Raw genomic sequence first — 16,265 nt, 5'->3', positions numbered from 1 at the left:
TTCTTCATGAAACAGCCCTACAGTCTCGAAGGAGTGTTCTAATGGTGAATGTTCCCACGGCCAATGTATATTTAGACCGTCCAAATCGATCTTCAAAAGTGATGCTTAAGGTACTTAAGGTCCTACTGCACAACAACAATAAAGTCCTGGAAACATATGCAGTACTGGACGATGGCTCTGAGCGTAGTATCATCCTGCCTTCAGCTGTGGAACAATTGAACCTCTTCACAGATCCCGAAATTATCACTCTACGTACCGTTCGCCAAGATGTAATCGAGCTGAATGGTGCTTCTGTTTCCTTTTCTGTCTCACCGGTGAACAGACCAACTCGAAAGTTCCAGATAAACAATGCCTTCACCTCAGCGAACCTCAGACTTTCCGAACACACATATACAGTCGCTACTCTCCAACAAAAATATGCCCATCTCCGCTCTGTACCCTTGCCTCTAGTTGTGCAAGCATAATTGGGTCTGATATGCCTCACCTGCTTGTGCCAGTCGAACCGGTATGTATTGGACCTCCTACTGCCCCCATAGCAGTACACACAAGACTGGGATGAACCCTTCAAGGTCCTGTTGGATACAGCCAAGCTGCTCCCTATGACCATCAATGCCTGCAGATTTCTGCGGATGATCAGAACACAGAGCTGCTAAACAATGTTGAGCGCCTTTGGCAGACTGACACTCTACCCCACATTAATGAAACAACAGCCGCACGATCTCAACAAGACCAGCGTGCTTTAACACTACTTCAGACCTGCACCACTTGGGTAGAAGTAGATGGCGTTTTTTGATATGCCACCCCTTTACTTAGACAGCCAAACTTTGTAACTCTTAAAGCTCCAAAGGAAGCAGTGCTGGCGAGCCTTCGAAGCACTGAGCGCAGACTTGCCAAAGACCCGAAACTCTCTGAAGCATACTGCACAGAGATGAGAAAACTAGAGCAAGCGGGTTACGTAGCAGAAATTTCAACGCAAGAAGCAGAAGAATCTGCCGGATCCTGGTACATTCCACACCATCTAGTGAACCATAACGGTAAAAACAGGATTGTATTCAACTGTTCCTTCCAGTATCAGGGTCAATCACTGAATGAGCTACTTATTCCAGGTCCCATACTTGGTCCATCTTTGCTTGGAGTCCTGCTTCGGTTTAGACAGCATACCGTGGCGGTGAGTGGAGATGTGAAGGGTATGTTTCACCAAGTTCGCCTACTGCCAGGTGACAAAAGCATCCTACGCTTGTCGTGGCAAATTTACTGTGTACTATGCCAATTTTCCAAAACAAAATCAATAACTACTCAAGCACTGAAATAGCAAAAGAGTTTATTGCACCCAAAAGTAAATGGACAGCACTGGGCCAGCCAGACAAAAGAGAAACCGACAAACTGCGAAGCTGTCTATCTCTCACCTCCTCTAACTTCCCTAATTTTACATGGTTTATATACCTTCATTTAACACTTACATCATTGTTTGCTCCTCCTTAAGTCAAGAAATCACTTATTATTTATGAGATGTAAGCCAATTTTGCCTAGGTTAGATTGATGTAGCGCCTCCCAATTGCGTAATCTCTTTTTTTTTTCTTTTTTTCAATTCAATTCAATTCAATTTTATTTATATAGCGCTTTTAACAATGGTCATTGTCCCAAAGCAGCTTCACAAAAAAAAATTTAAGATTTTTTTTTTTTTTTTTTAAGAAAAGAAAATATTTGGAAGTGTGTATGTGTGAGAAAAATGTGTCTAGATAATAATTAAATGAATGAATGATGAATGAAATGTCTCTGATGAGCAAGCCAAGGGTGACGGCGACAGTGGCAAGGAAAAACTCCCTGAGATGGCAATAGGAAGAAACCTTGAGAGGAACCAGACTCAACAGGGAACCCATCCTCATCTGGGTGATAACAGATAGAAATAACATCAAGTGTGTTGTGCAGGTGAAAGTTCAATATATCAGAAGTTGTGTAGATTCAGTTCAGCAGTAGGTGCAGAGGGCAGATGGGGTCAGATCACTGGAAGCACAGGAGCAGGATGTGTAGCTCCAGCCATCATAAAGCAGAATCTAGCTGGAGCAGGTCCTTCTCAAGATGCCTTAGAAACCTTGCAGGGTTGGCCTTTGTCTACTGAAGCTGGCACAATCTCCAGATGTCTCAGGATGGGTAGAAAAATACAGAGAAGATGGAGAGAATTAGCGTAGTTGCCATTCAGGATAGGTGTACTGGAGTATGAGGTTATGGGATGAGTTACGCGTATGCCAGATTAAAGAGATGCGTCTTGAGTCTACTTTTGAATTGGGAAACCGTGTCTGCTCCCCGAACAGTGTCTGGAAGGCTATTCCAAAGCTTTGGAGCCAAATATGAAAATGCCCTGCCCCCTTTTGTAGATTTTAAAATTCTGGGAATTACCAGAAGTCCGAAGTTTTGTGATCTTAAGGGACGTGGTGGATTATAGCGTATCAAAAGACTGGTTAGGTATGAGGGAGCTAAACCATTTAAAGCCTTGTATGTAAGTAGTACTATTTTGTAATTAATTCTAAATTGAACAGGTAGCCAGTGCAGGGATGATAATATAGGTGTTATATGATCATATTTTCTGGATCTGGTGAGAACCCTGGCGGCTGCATTTTGGACTAACTGTAGCTTGTTTATTGAGGATGCAGGACAACCACCTAGTAATGCATTACAATAGTCCAGTCTGGAGGTCATGAATGCATGAACTAGCTTTTCTGCATCAGATACGAATAGGATACTCCTAAGTTTGGCAATATTTCTAAGATGGAAAAAGGCTGTTTTTGTGATATTGGAAATATGATTTTCAAAAGACAAGTTACTGTCTAATATCACGCCCAGGTCTTTTACTGTTGAGCTAGTAGTAACAGTACATCCTTCTAAATGCAGGCTGAATTGTGAAAGCTGTTGTGTGCTGGTTTTTGGGCCGATGAGCAATATCTCTGTCTTATCTAAATTTAGTAAAAGAAAGTTATTGGTCATCCAATCTTTTATGTCCTGGACACACTCTGTTAATCTAGACAACTTGGGTATTTCATCTGGTTTTGTTGAGATGTATAATTGGGTATCATCAGCATAACAATGGAAACTAATCCCATGCCTTCTAATGATGTTTCCCAGGGGAAGCATGTAAATTGAGAACAGGAGAGGTCCTAAAACTGACCCTTGTGGGACCCCATATTTCACTGGCATTACATCAGACGGTACTCCATTTAGATCTACAAAATGGTATCGATCAGACAGGTATGATCTAAACCATTTTAATGCCTGCCCCTGAATACCTATATGATTTTGTAGGCGGTCTATGAGAATATTATGATCTATGGTGTCGAATGCAGCACTTAGATCAAGTAAGACTAGTATTGAGATGCAGCCTTGGTCTGAAGCTAAAAACAAGTCGTTTGCAATCTTAACTAGTGCAGTTTCTGTACTATGATGGGGCCTGAAACCTGACTGAAATTCTTCTAGGATGTTGTTTTCCTGCAAGAATGTGCATATTTGAGCTGATACTACTTTTTCTAATATTTTTGATATGAACGGAAGGTTTGAAATCGGTCCATAATTTGTTATTTCATTCGCGTCCAAATTAGATTTTTTAAGAAGCGGCTTAATAACTGCCAGCTTCAAAGGTTTAGGGACGTGACCTAGATATAATGAAGAATTAATAATGTTTAGAAGTGGCTCTCCAACTGTAAGCATCACTTCTTTTAAAAATCTGGTTGGTATTGGGTCTAACAGGCACGTTGTTGATTTAGCTGAGGTGATAAGTTTATACAGCTCTTCCTGTCCTATACCTGTAAAGCACTGAAAATCTAAATGTGAAGCTCTAGGCTGAACTAGATCATGAGATGCTATTAGAGGTTGAACCTCTGTTATTTTCTTCCTTATGCTATCGATTTTTTCATTAAAGAAGTCCATAAAATCTTCACTACTAAAATGTTGTGGAGTACTCTCTGCAGGCATCTTAGGTTTTGTTAGGCAGGCTACTGTACTAAATAAGAACTTGGGATTGTTTTGGTTTCTTGCTATCAGTTGGCTAAGATGCTCGGTCCTAGCGGTTTTTAGAGCCCGTCTATAGCTGCACATACTGTCTTTAAACGCAATTCGAAAAACTTCTAATTTAGTTTTTCTCCATTTTCGCTCAAGGTTACGGGTTGCTCTCTTTAGGGCGCGAGTATGACTATTGTACCAAGGAGCAAGTGTTTTATCTCTGACTTTTTTAAATCTGATGGGAGCAACAGTGTCTAATGTACTGGTAAAAATAGTACCCATGCTGCTGGTCACTTCGTCTAGATCGTCTGCATTTAGGGGTCTAATAAGAATTTGGGACAGATCCGGTAGATTACTTGTGAATCTGTCTTTAGTAGTCGGATTCATATTTCTAACAAATCGATAACGTGGAGAGACACAGCTAATCTGTTCTACGGGTAGAGTATATATCAGGAGGTGATGATCTGTGATATCATCACTTTGAGTTAAAATCTCTATATTAGTGACATCTATACCATGAGATATAATTAAATCTAGTGTATGATTACAGCGGTGAGTTGATCTATTTATATTTTGTTTAACCCCAAAGGAATTTAGTAAGTCCATAAATGCGAGGGCTAAAGTGTCGTTAGCAACATTTACATGAATGTTAAAGTCACCTACTATCAACACTTTGTCAGAGTTAACAATTAGGTCTGATAGCAGATGTCCAAATTCTTTTAGAAAATCGGCATATGGCCCTGGGGGTCTGTACACGGTGGCCAGAGTAAAATATAGCGCGGGTTTATTATGTATTTCATTAAGTGCAACATTAATGACGAGCACTTCAAATGAGTTAAACCTGGGCCTTATTTTCTGAGTAACAGTGAGTACATCATTGTAGATAGTGGCGACACCACCACCGCGACCAATTAGACGGGGCTCGTGCTTATAAAAATATCCTGACGGAGTAGACTCATTCAGACCAATATATTCATTTGGTTTAAGCCAGGTTTCAGTGAGGCAGAGTGCGTCAAGGCAATAATCTGATACCATTTCATTAACAATAAGTGCTTTAGGCGTAAGGGATCTAATGTTGAGAAGTCCAAACTTTAGAGGTAGACTTCAATTACTTATTTGGCCTTTTTCTGGTTTAATGGTTACCAGATTGTTTCGGCTGGATTTAACGAATTTATTCTTTTTTCTCACTATTCGGGGAACAGACACAGTTTCTATAGTACAAGCTATGTGTGTGCGTCTATTAGTATGGTGAGTTGTATTGTGGCTGATATCTAAAGAATCTGAGGTATGACTTACCGCAAGTCAGATGGTTCGTAATGTCCTGGAGATGTTGTCAGAGAGGACCGCTGCTCCAGCTCTGCTAGGGTGCAGGCCATCTGTGCGGTAGAGCCTAGGACGCTCCCAGAAAACATTCCAGTTATCAACAAAGGGTAATCTCTGTTGTTGACACCAAGATTGTAACCATTCATTAAAAGCAAATAATCTACTGAACCTCTCGATTCCTCTCTGAAATGTCGGAAGTGGTCCAGATACGAAGATCTTTGTCGTGGGTGATGTGCTGCGGACCTTCTCGACCAGGCTCCTGAAGTCCTTCTTTAGGATCTCCGTCTGCCTCAGCCTGATGTCGTTGGTGCCAGCATGGAAAACCACAGCTCGAATGTTCTTCCTCAGGGCCGCAGGCACCTGTGCAGCAACATCAAGAACACGTGCACCAGGTAAACAGCGCGTGTACGCCTTACCTTTAGCTGTGGTAGCACGCACGTGCCGGACAATGGAGTCTCCGATGACCAGCGCGTCGTGTGCCGTCTCACGGAGAGGAGCGAAGCGGTTTCGGGTTGAGATCTCGAAGACGGGTGGTGGCGGAGGAGAAGAGGTCTTCGCCCGGGGCTTGGCGCGCGTCTTCCGCTGCTGAAGTTTCCAGGCCTCGTGGTATCCCGGCGCCGGGGTGAAGGAAACCTAGGCGGGCTGCGTCCTCGGTGCGTTGGACCTGGGCAGAGAAGCACGCGGAGTAGAGGTTGTCGGAGAATTCTTATGCCGAGAATCTACCTGGGACAGGTGAGCGTCGGTCCGCGACAATTCCAGCGTGGCTTTCCGCTGCTGTAGCCGGGCCAGCTTCACCTGTAGGTCGCGGATCAGCTTCTCCACGGCCTCCATCTCCAAGTCCACCGAGTGCAGCTCCAATGTCTCCTCACCTGCACACAGAGGCAGAGACACAACCGACATGGTGTCTAAAAATAGAAATAACCGGTGTGAAAGAGCGTAAACAAACTTGTGATAGGGCTAACGGGCTAGCGATGCTAATGAAAAGCCGGCTAGAAGCGGTGTGCTGCAAAACAATTAAAACTTATGCGAAATAAACTTATACGAAAACGATATAACACGCGTTTCGAGTGAATATATTATAAGGTAGTATGAAATACTTATCTGGTATATGTTTACTCTTCGTAAGGGGACGAAAAAGTAGAAAAATTGGTCAGTCTGGCGGAGCTCGGGAAAAAGCCTGTCAAGAAACAGTTCAGAAACAAACTGTGGTGCGTCAAATGACAGCCTCCTCAAATTTCAATACGCGAGAGATTTTGTGGTAAAATTTTCCATCTCATATTTATTTAAGTCTTTTTCTTGACCAGACCATTGACCACCGCTGGTGACTTGAGGTTTTGCTGAAGCCGCAATCAATTCTTCTGAATTTTCCTCATCAAGATGTGTAAGTGTTCTATTTAAATAATTATATTAAATTTTTTATTATTCCCATCACAGTATATTTTGTCTTGTTTGTTTTTAACTGTCTATTACATATATTTTAGAGATTTTAGATATTTTAGAGACATTTATAGAAATTATTTGTTTATTAGTACTTTAACATATGTTCTGGTTATTCATTTAGATTATGCTTATAACTAATTAATTTAACAGATTATTTCAATGATTTTGCCCTTATATTTTAACTAAGATAAGCATTGAGGTAAGTTTAATCAGTTTAAATCTGATTAAAGTATTGAAATCACGTTAATCAGATTAATTCAATCAATTGATCATGTTTGTTAATATTTAATTTTTGTCTACTTACTATTCCCATATTATGTGGGAATATAAGGTTAGTTTAAACAATCACATTAATCTGATCATTGCATGATTATTTGCTAGTTTTGAACCTACACTACTAAAATCAAGATTATGTGATTACATGTATACATATATATATATAAATTATTATTGTGTATATTACAATATTGGTTCAATTTGGTTATTGGTTGGTAAAGTAATAATAAATTTTTTAGTTGTGCATGTTGCAGTATGCTTTGTTTTGTTATATTTCTTTTAATATGTGCAAAGTGCATTTGTTCAGATTTTCTTATTGTTCTAATTCGCAGGCAGCGCTCTTCTTATACACCTTCTCGTCTAAGATTCCTTTTAGGAGCAGGTGGCTACACCTTCCCTTACCCAAATCGTCACAATTTGCGTCTGATTCGAGCTCTGATGGGTGAGGATGATGATACAGCTGAAGATCAGTGATTTTCTTTACCAATTTACCTGATATACTTCTTATATTTTTCTTAACAATTTGGTAAATCTGATTTATGTTGTTTATCTGTTTTTCAAAGCAGAAGTCTGGCTTTTTTGCACTTTGTCCCAATTAAAGCAGAACCGAAAGTTTATTTTTATATTTTGGATCACTGCCTGCACTTTTTGAATTTTCCATTCCAATAAAGTCCCTTAATTTCTTGCACTCTGTGTGTACGGGTTGTTCTTGGGTCACACTTTGCAAATTTTCTTAATTTACATTACCCAACCATCGTTAATCATCTTAAGCGTAAACGTAGTGAATATTATTAGTATTATTATTAAAGATCACAGGTTATTATTTTTCCTGATGTTAGTTTTCTTATCTTATTGCTCTATTACCTAACTCTTGCCTTCTGCCTGCATGTTTTTCTCACTTCCTCAATTTGTCGTGCAGGCATCTCTTTGAACAAGTGCTGCGAGGATTAAGGCCTCTTGAACTAAGGCCTTCTGGGTATTTGGTACCTTCCACTCAACTTAAATTTTAGATCCATTTTTTCCACACGCTTTATCTGAAGAAACATGGAAAGAACTGAGCAGCCAAAGATTTATAAGGGGCAAGTACTTCCCTTTGACACAACATGCAGTCCTTGTTGCGCGATATACGCCCTGCAACGCATAGCCCATGACAGTGGCAACTCAAATTCCTTCCTGGTAGAATCAGTCATTCTATGTTGACAATTGTCTCCAAAGCCTAGATTCAACAGAAAGGGCTAGAGCTCTTGTAGATGGTCTACGACATTTGCTGCTTTCCGGAGGGTTTGAACTCCGTCAATGGGCCAGCAACAGGCCAGAGGTTATCGAACACCTCCCATCAGAAGCAAGGTCACTGAGTAGTGAGCTTTGGCTAGCTCAAAAGAGTCAAGACCTCTTAGAGGGTACCCTCGGCTTGAGATGGAATTGTCTGACTGATTCCCTAGGATATCGACCACGCCGATTTGATTGTCTCCAGCCCACCTTGAGAAACATTTATAAGGTGCTGGCATCACAGTATGACCCTCTCGGATACCTAAATCCGTTTACGACCCAAGCCAAGATACTTATTCAGGATCTATGGAAGCATCAGGTTGAATGGGATGACCTTATTGAACCCGACAACCTACGGAATAGATGGTTACACTGGGTACAAGAACTACCTAGCATAGAGCAACTTGAAATCCCCAGATGTTACACTCCATTTCAAGTGTATGATGACACGTTTATCCGAGACCTGCACATTTTCTGTGATGCATCCGAAAGAGCATATGGCTCGGTATCTTATATGCGCACAGAAGACGAAAATGGCCAGGTACACATTTCATTTGTGTTGGCCCGCTCCCGTGTAGCACCAAAGAAACAGCTGTCAATGCCGCGACTTGAACTGAGTGCAGCACTTACTGGGGCACAAATAGCTAAAGTTCTCGAAACAGAACTTACAGTCTCCATTAGGCAAGTCTTTCTTTGGTCGGATTCCACCACTGTACTTCACTGGTTACAGTCTGATTCCTGCCGATATAAGGTCTTTGTAGGTACCAGGGTGGCTGAAATTCAGTCCCTAACGAATGCCCATTCATGGAGGTATGTGAATTCTGGTAGTAACCCAGCAGATGACATAACCCGTGGTAAATCCCTGATGGAGTTGACACAATCATGTCGTTGGGCTAATGGACCAGACTTCCTGTATCAGTCTGAAGCATTCTGGCCAGCCATGCCAATTGTTGATCATGAAGCAGACACTGAATTGAAGAAATCAGCACTCTGCCTACACATATCTATTGGTCCTAATGTATACCTGCCAGATATCAACCAGTTCACTACCTGGAAGGATCTGGTGAAAGCCACAGCGGCGTGCCTGCATGGGGCGGCCCAGTCTCCTGCATCACAGGTAGATGAAGCTGAACAGTACATTACAGCCGAGAGGCTCCTTATCCAACAGGCACAAAGAGAATCATTTTCAGAGGAGGTTAAGGCCCTCTCGCATGACCGACCCTTACCATCAAACAGCAGGTTAATGTCCTTGTCTCCTGAATATGATAGAGACGCGAGACTAATCAGAGTTGCCGGGAGACTACGCCATGCTAAAAATATGGAGATAGATGCTGGACATCCTATTGTTCTTGATCCCAACAACAAATAACTAAACTCCTTATTAGGGAATATGACACCAAGCTCCTTCATCCAGGTCCTGAAAGAGTTCTAGCAGAGCTCAGACGTCAATACTGGATTTTGAGAGGCAGAGCCGCCATCAAAAAACATCAGCTTACTTGTGTTGACTGTCAAAGGTGGCGTGCCCTTTGGGCAGGCTGAATATCTTCTTTCTAAATCAAGACATATGTCCTATGAGCATGGGGACAAGGCTGGGCGAACACTTGCTCATCAGCTAAAACAAAGAACTGCCAATCAGTCTATCCCTGTAATTAACAATGAGCAAGGTTTAAAAAATACTAATAGCCTTAAAATTAATGCATGTTTCCGAAATTATTATCAGTCACTATATACTTCCGATTCAGATGTCGATCCTCTTTCCCTGGAGGACTTTTTCAATAATATACATATCCCTTCTATAGATCCAGTGAATGTTGCTGAATTGGAAGAAAATCTCACGGTGGAAGAAATAGCCTCAGCAATTGCATCTATGCAGAGTGGCAAGTCACCAGGACCAGATGGTTTCCCAACAGATTTCTTAAAAAAATTTTCAGAGCAGCTTTCACCTTTACTGTTATCAGTTTTTGAAGAGTCACTTTCAGTAAAATCCCTACCACCAACCATGCGTCAGGCAGTTATCTCATTAATCCTTAAAAAAGACAAGAACCCTCTCGAGTGTAGCTCATACCGTCCAATCTCCCTACTTAATACCGATGCCAAAGTGCTTGCTAAAGTCCTTGCGCGACGTTTAGAGGGGGTGTTGCCCTCCATCATATCACCTGACCAAACGGGGTTGCAGAAAAGGCATTTGACCGTGTGGAATGGGGTTATCTTTTTAATACTCTGGAGAGGTTTGGATTTGGTCGTAAGCTTATATCATGGATAAAACTTTTATACACATCTCCATTAGCCGCTGTGCGTACTAATAACAGCATATCTGCTTATTTTGAGCTTCGACGTGGCACGAGGCAGGGATGCCCTCTGTCTCCACTCCTATTTGCAGTCGCAATGGAACCACTTGCTTTAACTCTGAGACAAAGAGCCGATATCCATGGTATTCAACGGGCAGGATTGGAACATAAGGTGTCGCTTTATGCAGACGACATGTTATTGTACTTGTCACAACCCCTGACAAACTTACCTAAGTTAGTGACTCTACTTACAGAGTTTGGAGAAATATCTGGCTATAAAGTTAATATCCAGAAAAGTGAACTAATGCCTGTTGGTGATGGGGTCAGTCTGTCATCTTTAAGCTCAATTCCCTTTAAGATTAGCCCTAAGAAATTTAAATACCTTGGGATTTGGGTTACGCATGATCATAAAGACTTGTTCGGAGCCAATTATCCACCTCTCTTATCCAATCTTAAACAAGATCTTGAGCGTTGGGACCACCTCCATCTTTCATTGGGTGGAAGAATTAATACAATAAAAATGAATGTATTGCCCAAGTTTTTGTATATTTTTCAGTGCCTTCCGTTATTTTTAACAAAATCATTCTTCTCCAAATTAAATAATCAGATCTCAACCTTTATTTGGAACAAAAAAACACCAAGAATTAAAAGAGTTATACTGCAGAGACCTCGTGCAAAAGGAGGGATGGCACTTCCAAATTTCATGTATTATTACTGGGCAGCCAATATAAGAGCGCTGTTGTTCTGGTTAAATAATGACATTAATCCCCCTGTTTGGACAATTCTGGAGGGGGCCTCAGTTAGGCCCACTTCTTTAATAGCATTATTGTGTTCTAAAATACCATTTATTCAACCAATCTCTAGTTTGACCTCTAATCCAGTTGTTATACATTCAGTTAAAATCTGGAATCAATTCAGACTATCGTTTTCCCTTAAGGAGTTATCACGGGCTGCCCCAATTGCTAAAAATTACATGTTTGTTCCGTCTATGATGGATGATGCCTTTAAAGTTTGGGCTAGAAAGGGTTTGGTCTCATTGTCTGAACTCTATATTGATGGAAATTTTGCATCAATAACAGTTGGTACAGAAATACGACATTCCCAAATCACATTTTTATAGGTACTTGCAGCTTCGGAACTTTGTGGCATTGAATTCTAATAATTTCCCATCATGCCCTCCACTTTCTTTATTAGATTCAATATTTGAATGTAAATCAGTCCAAAAACAAACTATACGCAGGATTTACGAAATACTCAATATGTATGATTTAACACCCTTAGACTTACTTAGGAATAAATGGGAGACAGATTTGGATGAACCAATTTCAGAGGAAATCTGGCACAAAATAATACAGGGAATCTTCTCATCATCCATTTGCCTTAGACATGCTGTAATACAATTTAAGATTGTGCATCGTCTACATTGGTCAAAAGTCAGACTCTCTAAGATTAAGGCTGATATAGACACCACGTGTGACAGATGCAGACAGGCTCCTGCAACTCTGCTGCATATGTTCTGGACTTGTCCAAGACTCTACATGTTCTGGACCAATATTTTTGAAACTTTTTCTGGAGTATTTGGAGAGATAGTAGAGCCAACTCCATTTGTTGCATTGTTTGGTGTGCCTCCAGAAAATACCAGTTTTAACCAAAGGGAAATTAAAATATTGGCCTTCTGTTCCCTTTTGGCTAGGAGATTAATCTTGACTAAATGGAAAGATCCTGATCCACCAACATTTAGCCACTGGATAAGGAAAGTGATGCACTGTCTTAAACTGGAGAAAATCAGGTATACAGTTAGAGGGTCTACTGACACATTTTATAGAATTTGGCAGCCTTTCGTAACTTTTGCTGAAGTTATAAACGCAGATAAGATAGTGCCGTAAAGGAAGTGTGTGTGAAGATTATTTATTATTATTTTATTTATGGACATCTGATTGTTATGGCATCCTTGTGTTTGTCTGGTGTTTGGGGGGGGAGGTGGGGGGGGGGTCTGATTTTGTGTTCTCTTCTCTTTTGTTGTGGTTTGTTGTGTTTTTTTTCTGTAAAGTTTGAAAATAAATAAAAAAAACTTTGATCAAAAGACATGAGACATTAAAGGAGTGGACATGAAAAAAAAAAAAGGTGGCGTGCTCAACCGAACCTTCCCAAAATGGCAGACCTTCCACCAGCTCGTCTGAGGCTCTACAAACCTCCTTTCTATTCCACCGGAATGGACTGTTTTGGCCCATTTACAGTAAAGATAGGGCGCCGAACTGAGAAGAGATGGGGAATCGTCTTCAAGTGTATGACCACTCGATGCCTCCACTTAGATCTACTAGAGAGCCTCGATACAGATGCCTTCTTGATGGCTCTTCGGAGATTTATAGCCAGACGAGGGAAGCCCGCTGAACTCTACTCTGATAATGGTACTAACTTTGTTGGAGCGAACAGAGAAATAAGGGAGGCTTATGAAGGTATGACACCTCAATTAAAGGAGAAACTAGCTGAACAGAAAACCTCATTCCGATTTATTCCCCCTAGTGCGCCACATTTTGGTGGCATTTGGGAGAGGGAAGTAAAATCTGTAAAACAAGCGCTGAAGGTAATCCTGAAGGAACGTACAGTCCCAGAAACCGTCCTCTGCACTGTTCTTATTGAGGTGGAGGGAATCATGAATGCTAAGCCTTTAGGCTATGTATCATCTGACATTGCTGATCCAGACCCAATCACACCTAGCATCCTCCTCATGGGCCGCCATGACTCCTCACTACCACAAGTGATGTATGACTCCGGCAATCTTCTTGGGACCAGGAGGTGGAGACATAGCCAAATACTCGCAGATCAATTCTGGACGAGATTTATCCACTATTATCTGCCAACGCTACAGGAAAGGCAAAAATGGCTAAAGGACAACAGCAACGTTAGAGTCAACCAGGTAGTGCTCATCATTGACCCACAACTTCCACGAGCGCTCTGGCCTGTCGGGACAGTAACCCGGACCTTCCCTGGACCTGATGGACAAATACGGACGGTTGAGGTGCAGGTTCAAGATCGCACATATGTAAGACCTGTAGCTCGTTTAGTTCCACTCCCTAAACTCGTTGACGACGACCACAATAGTCCTACCGTTTAGTAAGGGCTTTCTCCCAGGTGCAAATGTCCTGCACTGGACATTTGGGGGCGGCTATGTACGAAAGCCCAACAGCACCCCCTAGTGGTATATTAATGTATAAAGTTTACTCATTCAGACAAGTCCAGGCATGCCCAAAGACAACACCTAGAGGTTAGGTTGGACTGAATTGTTTAGCACATTCTGGACTACTGCCTGTTTATTCCCGTGAGTGATTGATTAAAAAGTAAGTCACCTGTTGACCTGTTATACTGTTTAAATTAATATTTGCATTTAGCTTACAAATTTATAGTTGATTGTTCTTATTAAATTAAGAATCATAGTATTGTTTGCTAATTGATGCTAGGTCATGTTAACCACTTGACTGTTAGTCCTGTCTGTATAATACAAACTGTAATGTTATTTACCATTGATAATTTGTTATTGTATTCCTTTTCTGTTACTGAAGACCACACGCACACAAACACACCCCTGCAGCCACCAACACCTATCCAACCAACATTGTCAAATGTCCAATGCATGCAGGAATAATCAAAATAAACCATTCAGCTGGAACCATCTCTCTTGCCTGTAACCGGAAACTTCCACCACCATTTCCATTCGTACTCCACACGAACCCTTGAGCTGCCCAGAAGCTCGCACACCCCCTCTCTGCTTTACACACACATACAAACACACTCATTGCTCTTCACAGAAACACTGCTCTGTCGCAATTTTTTTTTTAAAGTAAAGTGCAGGTTCATTTGTTAGGTTTTACGTTACAGCAGTGATTCCATTAGTATGTGCTCAATGTTCCTTGCTAATTATTCAGACAAAACAGTCTTTCTGTTAATGTGTTTATGTAAAATTCAAATAAAAAAGGAGGAAGGTTTACTGTGTAAAAAAGTCTTATTAGAACGTTTAAAAACCATTTCCTCCCTTAGCCTCTCGTATGTGTGTGCGCGCACGTAATTTCAATTCAATTCAATTTTATTTGTATAGCGCTTTTAGCAATTTTCATTGCCACAAAGCAGCTTTACATAGTCAAAAGAATTATTTAAGTTTGTATGAAATGTGAATTTGTATGAATCAAAATGGTCAGTTTGTCCCTGGTGAGCAAGCCGAGGGCGACAGTGGCAAGGAAAAACTCCCTGAGATGGTAATAGGAAGAAACCTTGAGAGGAACCAGACTCAACAGGGAACCCATCCTCATTTGGGTGAAACAGAAAGCAGTAAATGATCTGCATTTATACAGTGTGTAGGGTGGGAGGCAGTTCAGCTATAATAGCTGATGTTAATTGATGTTAATATGGAGTCCAGGTAGTTATTGAAGACCCAGGTAGACTTGTAAGAAGTTCCAGTCATGAACTATCGAACTGTCAAGTCCCCAGAGAAACAGTTGCCAACACCAGTCAAGGCCAGAACCATTTTCTAGGTAGAGAGAATCATTCCCAGACACCAGACGCATCCCAGAGAGACACACTGGGCATCCATGTGACGAGATCTTCAGCCAGAAGCGGGGCACCAGGATGGGTCAGACAGGTCCGGAGGGCAGAGGGAGTCTGGATCACTGGCAGCTCAGGAACGACATGTGTAGCTCGACAGAGAGAGAGAGAAAGAGTGAAAGGGGGGGACAGGAGGAGAGAGGAAAAAGAAAGAGGGGGGGAAAGAGAAGAAGAGGAGAGATGGCAGTTAGGTATGGTCACAGTCACACAATGTATAATGTGAATGTATATTAACTGTAGAGTGCAAGCAGAGACTCCGGCAGGACTAACTATGACAGCATAACTAAAAGGGAGAGCCAGAAGGAAACACAAACATGAGGGCTTCCTGACATGTAAAGCAAACAATCACCTCACCGTCAGCAAACCTGAGTGATCAATGAGAGTGAGGAAGACAGCATCCAAACATACCAGTTCACCATAATACTCTAGGTCCATGAGTCCCCCAGATCTGCTCCTTTACCTATGGCAAATCTATTTTGATTAAATTTGACACTGTGCCGGTTTACACATTCTCTCTCTGGACAGGAGGGGCTTTACACACACACACACACACAGCGCCTGCGTGCATAAACGGAAAAACACTTATCTGTATTTTTTTTACATTTTTTAAAAGGTAAAGTGCAGGTTAATTTGTTTTATTTGTACTTTATATTCTGTGTTTTTATTTTTCAGGGCTGTGGAACGAATAATTTGAGTTTTCATTATTTCCTATGGAAAAATTCAATTTGGTTCACGAGTGTTTTGGAATACGGCCCTGCTTCCAGAACGAATTATGCTCTCAATCCAAGGTTCCACTGTATGTCCTCTTGTCTTATCATCCACAGCTTGCTGGGGACTGACAGTAAATATTGAGACACAGGTTGCTTTGTGTTTACCCACCACTATTGTACTGACTGGTAAACATACAGTACTTTTATTGATTGGTTGGTTGTAGCACCGCCACATAAAGGGGTTATATAGACAGTTTTTAAGTGGTTTGGCGAAAAAAGAGAAATAACTATTTTGTCTTATAATTCTGCCCACTAAGTTTGTTTTGCCTCAAGGTCTGTGTTTTTGGTTTTCGATGAGGCATGAGGCACTCAC

The 16,265-nt window shown here is 41.3% G+C and overlaps 1 protein-coding gene across 1 annotated transcript; it reads left to right on the top strand.

The window, feature by feature from the left end:
* Positions 1-9,661: 9,661 nt before the first annotated feature.
* On the top strand, positions 9,662-14,240 carry LOC128543319 (uncharacterized). The gene is made up of 3 exons (XM_053513709.1): positions 9,662-9,812; positions 12,711-13,924; positions 14,147-14,240. Exon 2 carries the CDS (start codon positions 12,739-12,741, stop codon positions 13,699-13,701), a length of 963 nt encoding a protein of 320 aa, XP_053369684.1. The 5' UTR covers positions 9,662-9,812; positions 12,711-12,738; the 3' UTR covers positions 13,702-13,924; positions 14,147-14,240.
* The last annotated feature ends 2,025 nt before the right edge of the window (positions 14,241-16,265 follow it).

The sequence above is a fragment of the Clarias gariepinus genome, chromosome 15 (assembly GCF_024256425.1).
Source record: "Clarias gariepinus isolate MV-2021 ecotype Netherlands chromosome 15, CGAR_prim_01v2, whole genome shotgun sequence".
Lineage (NCBI taxonomy): Eukaryota > Metazoa > Chordata > Actinopteri > Siluriformes > Clariidae > Clarias > Clarias gariepinus.
This window is presented reverse-complemented; position numbering and strand designations above follow the sequence as displayed.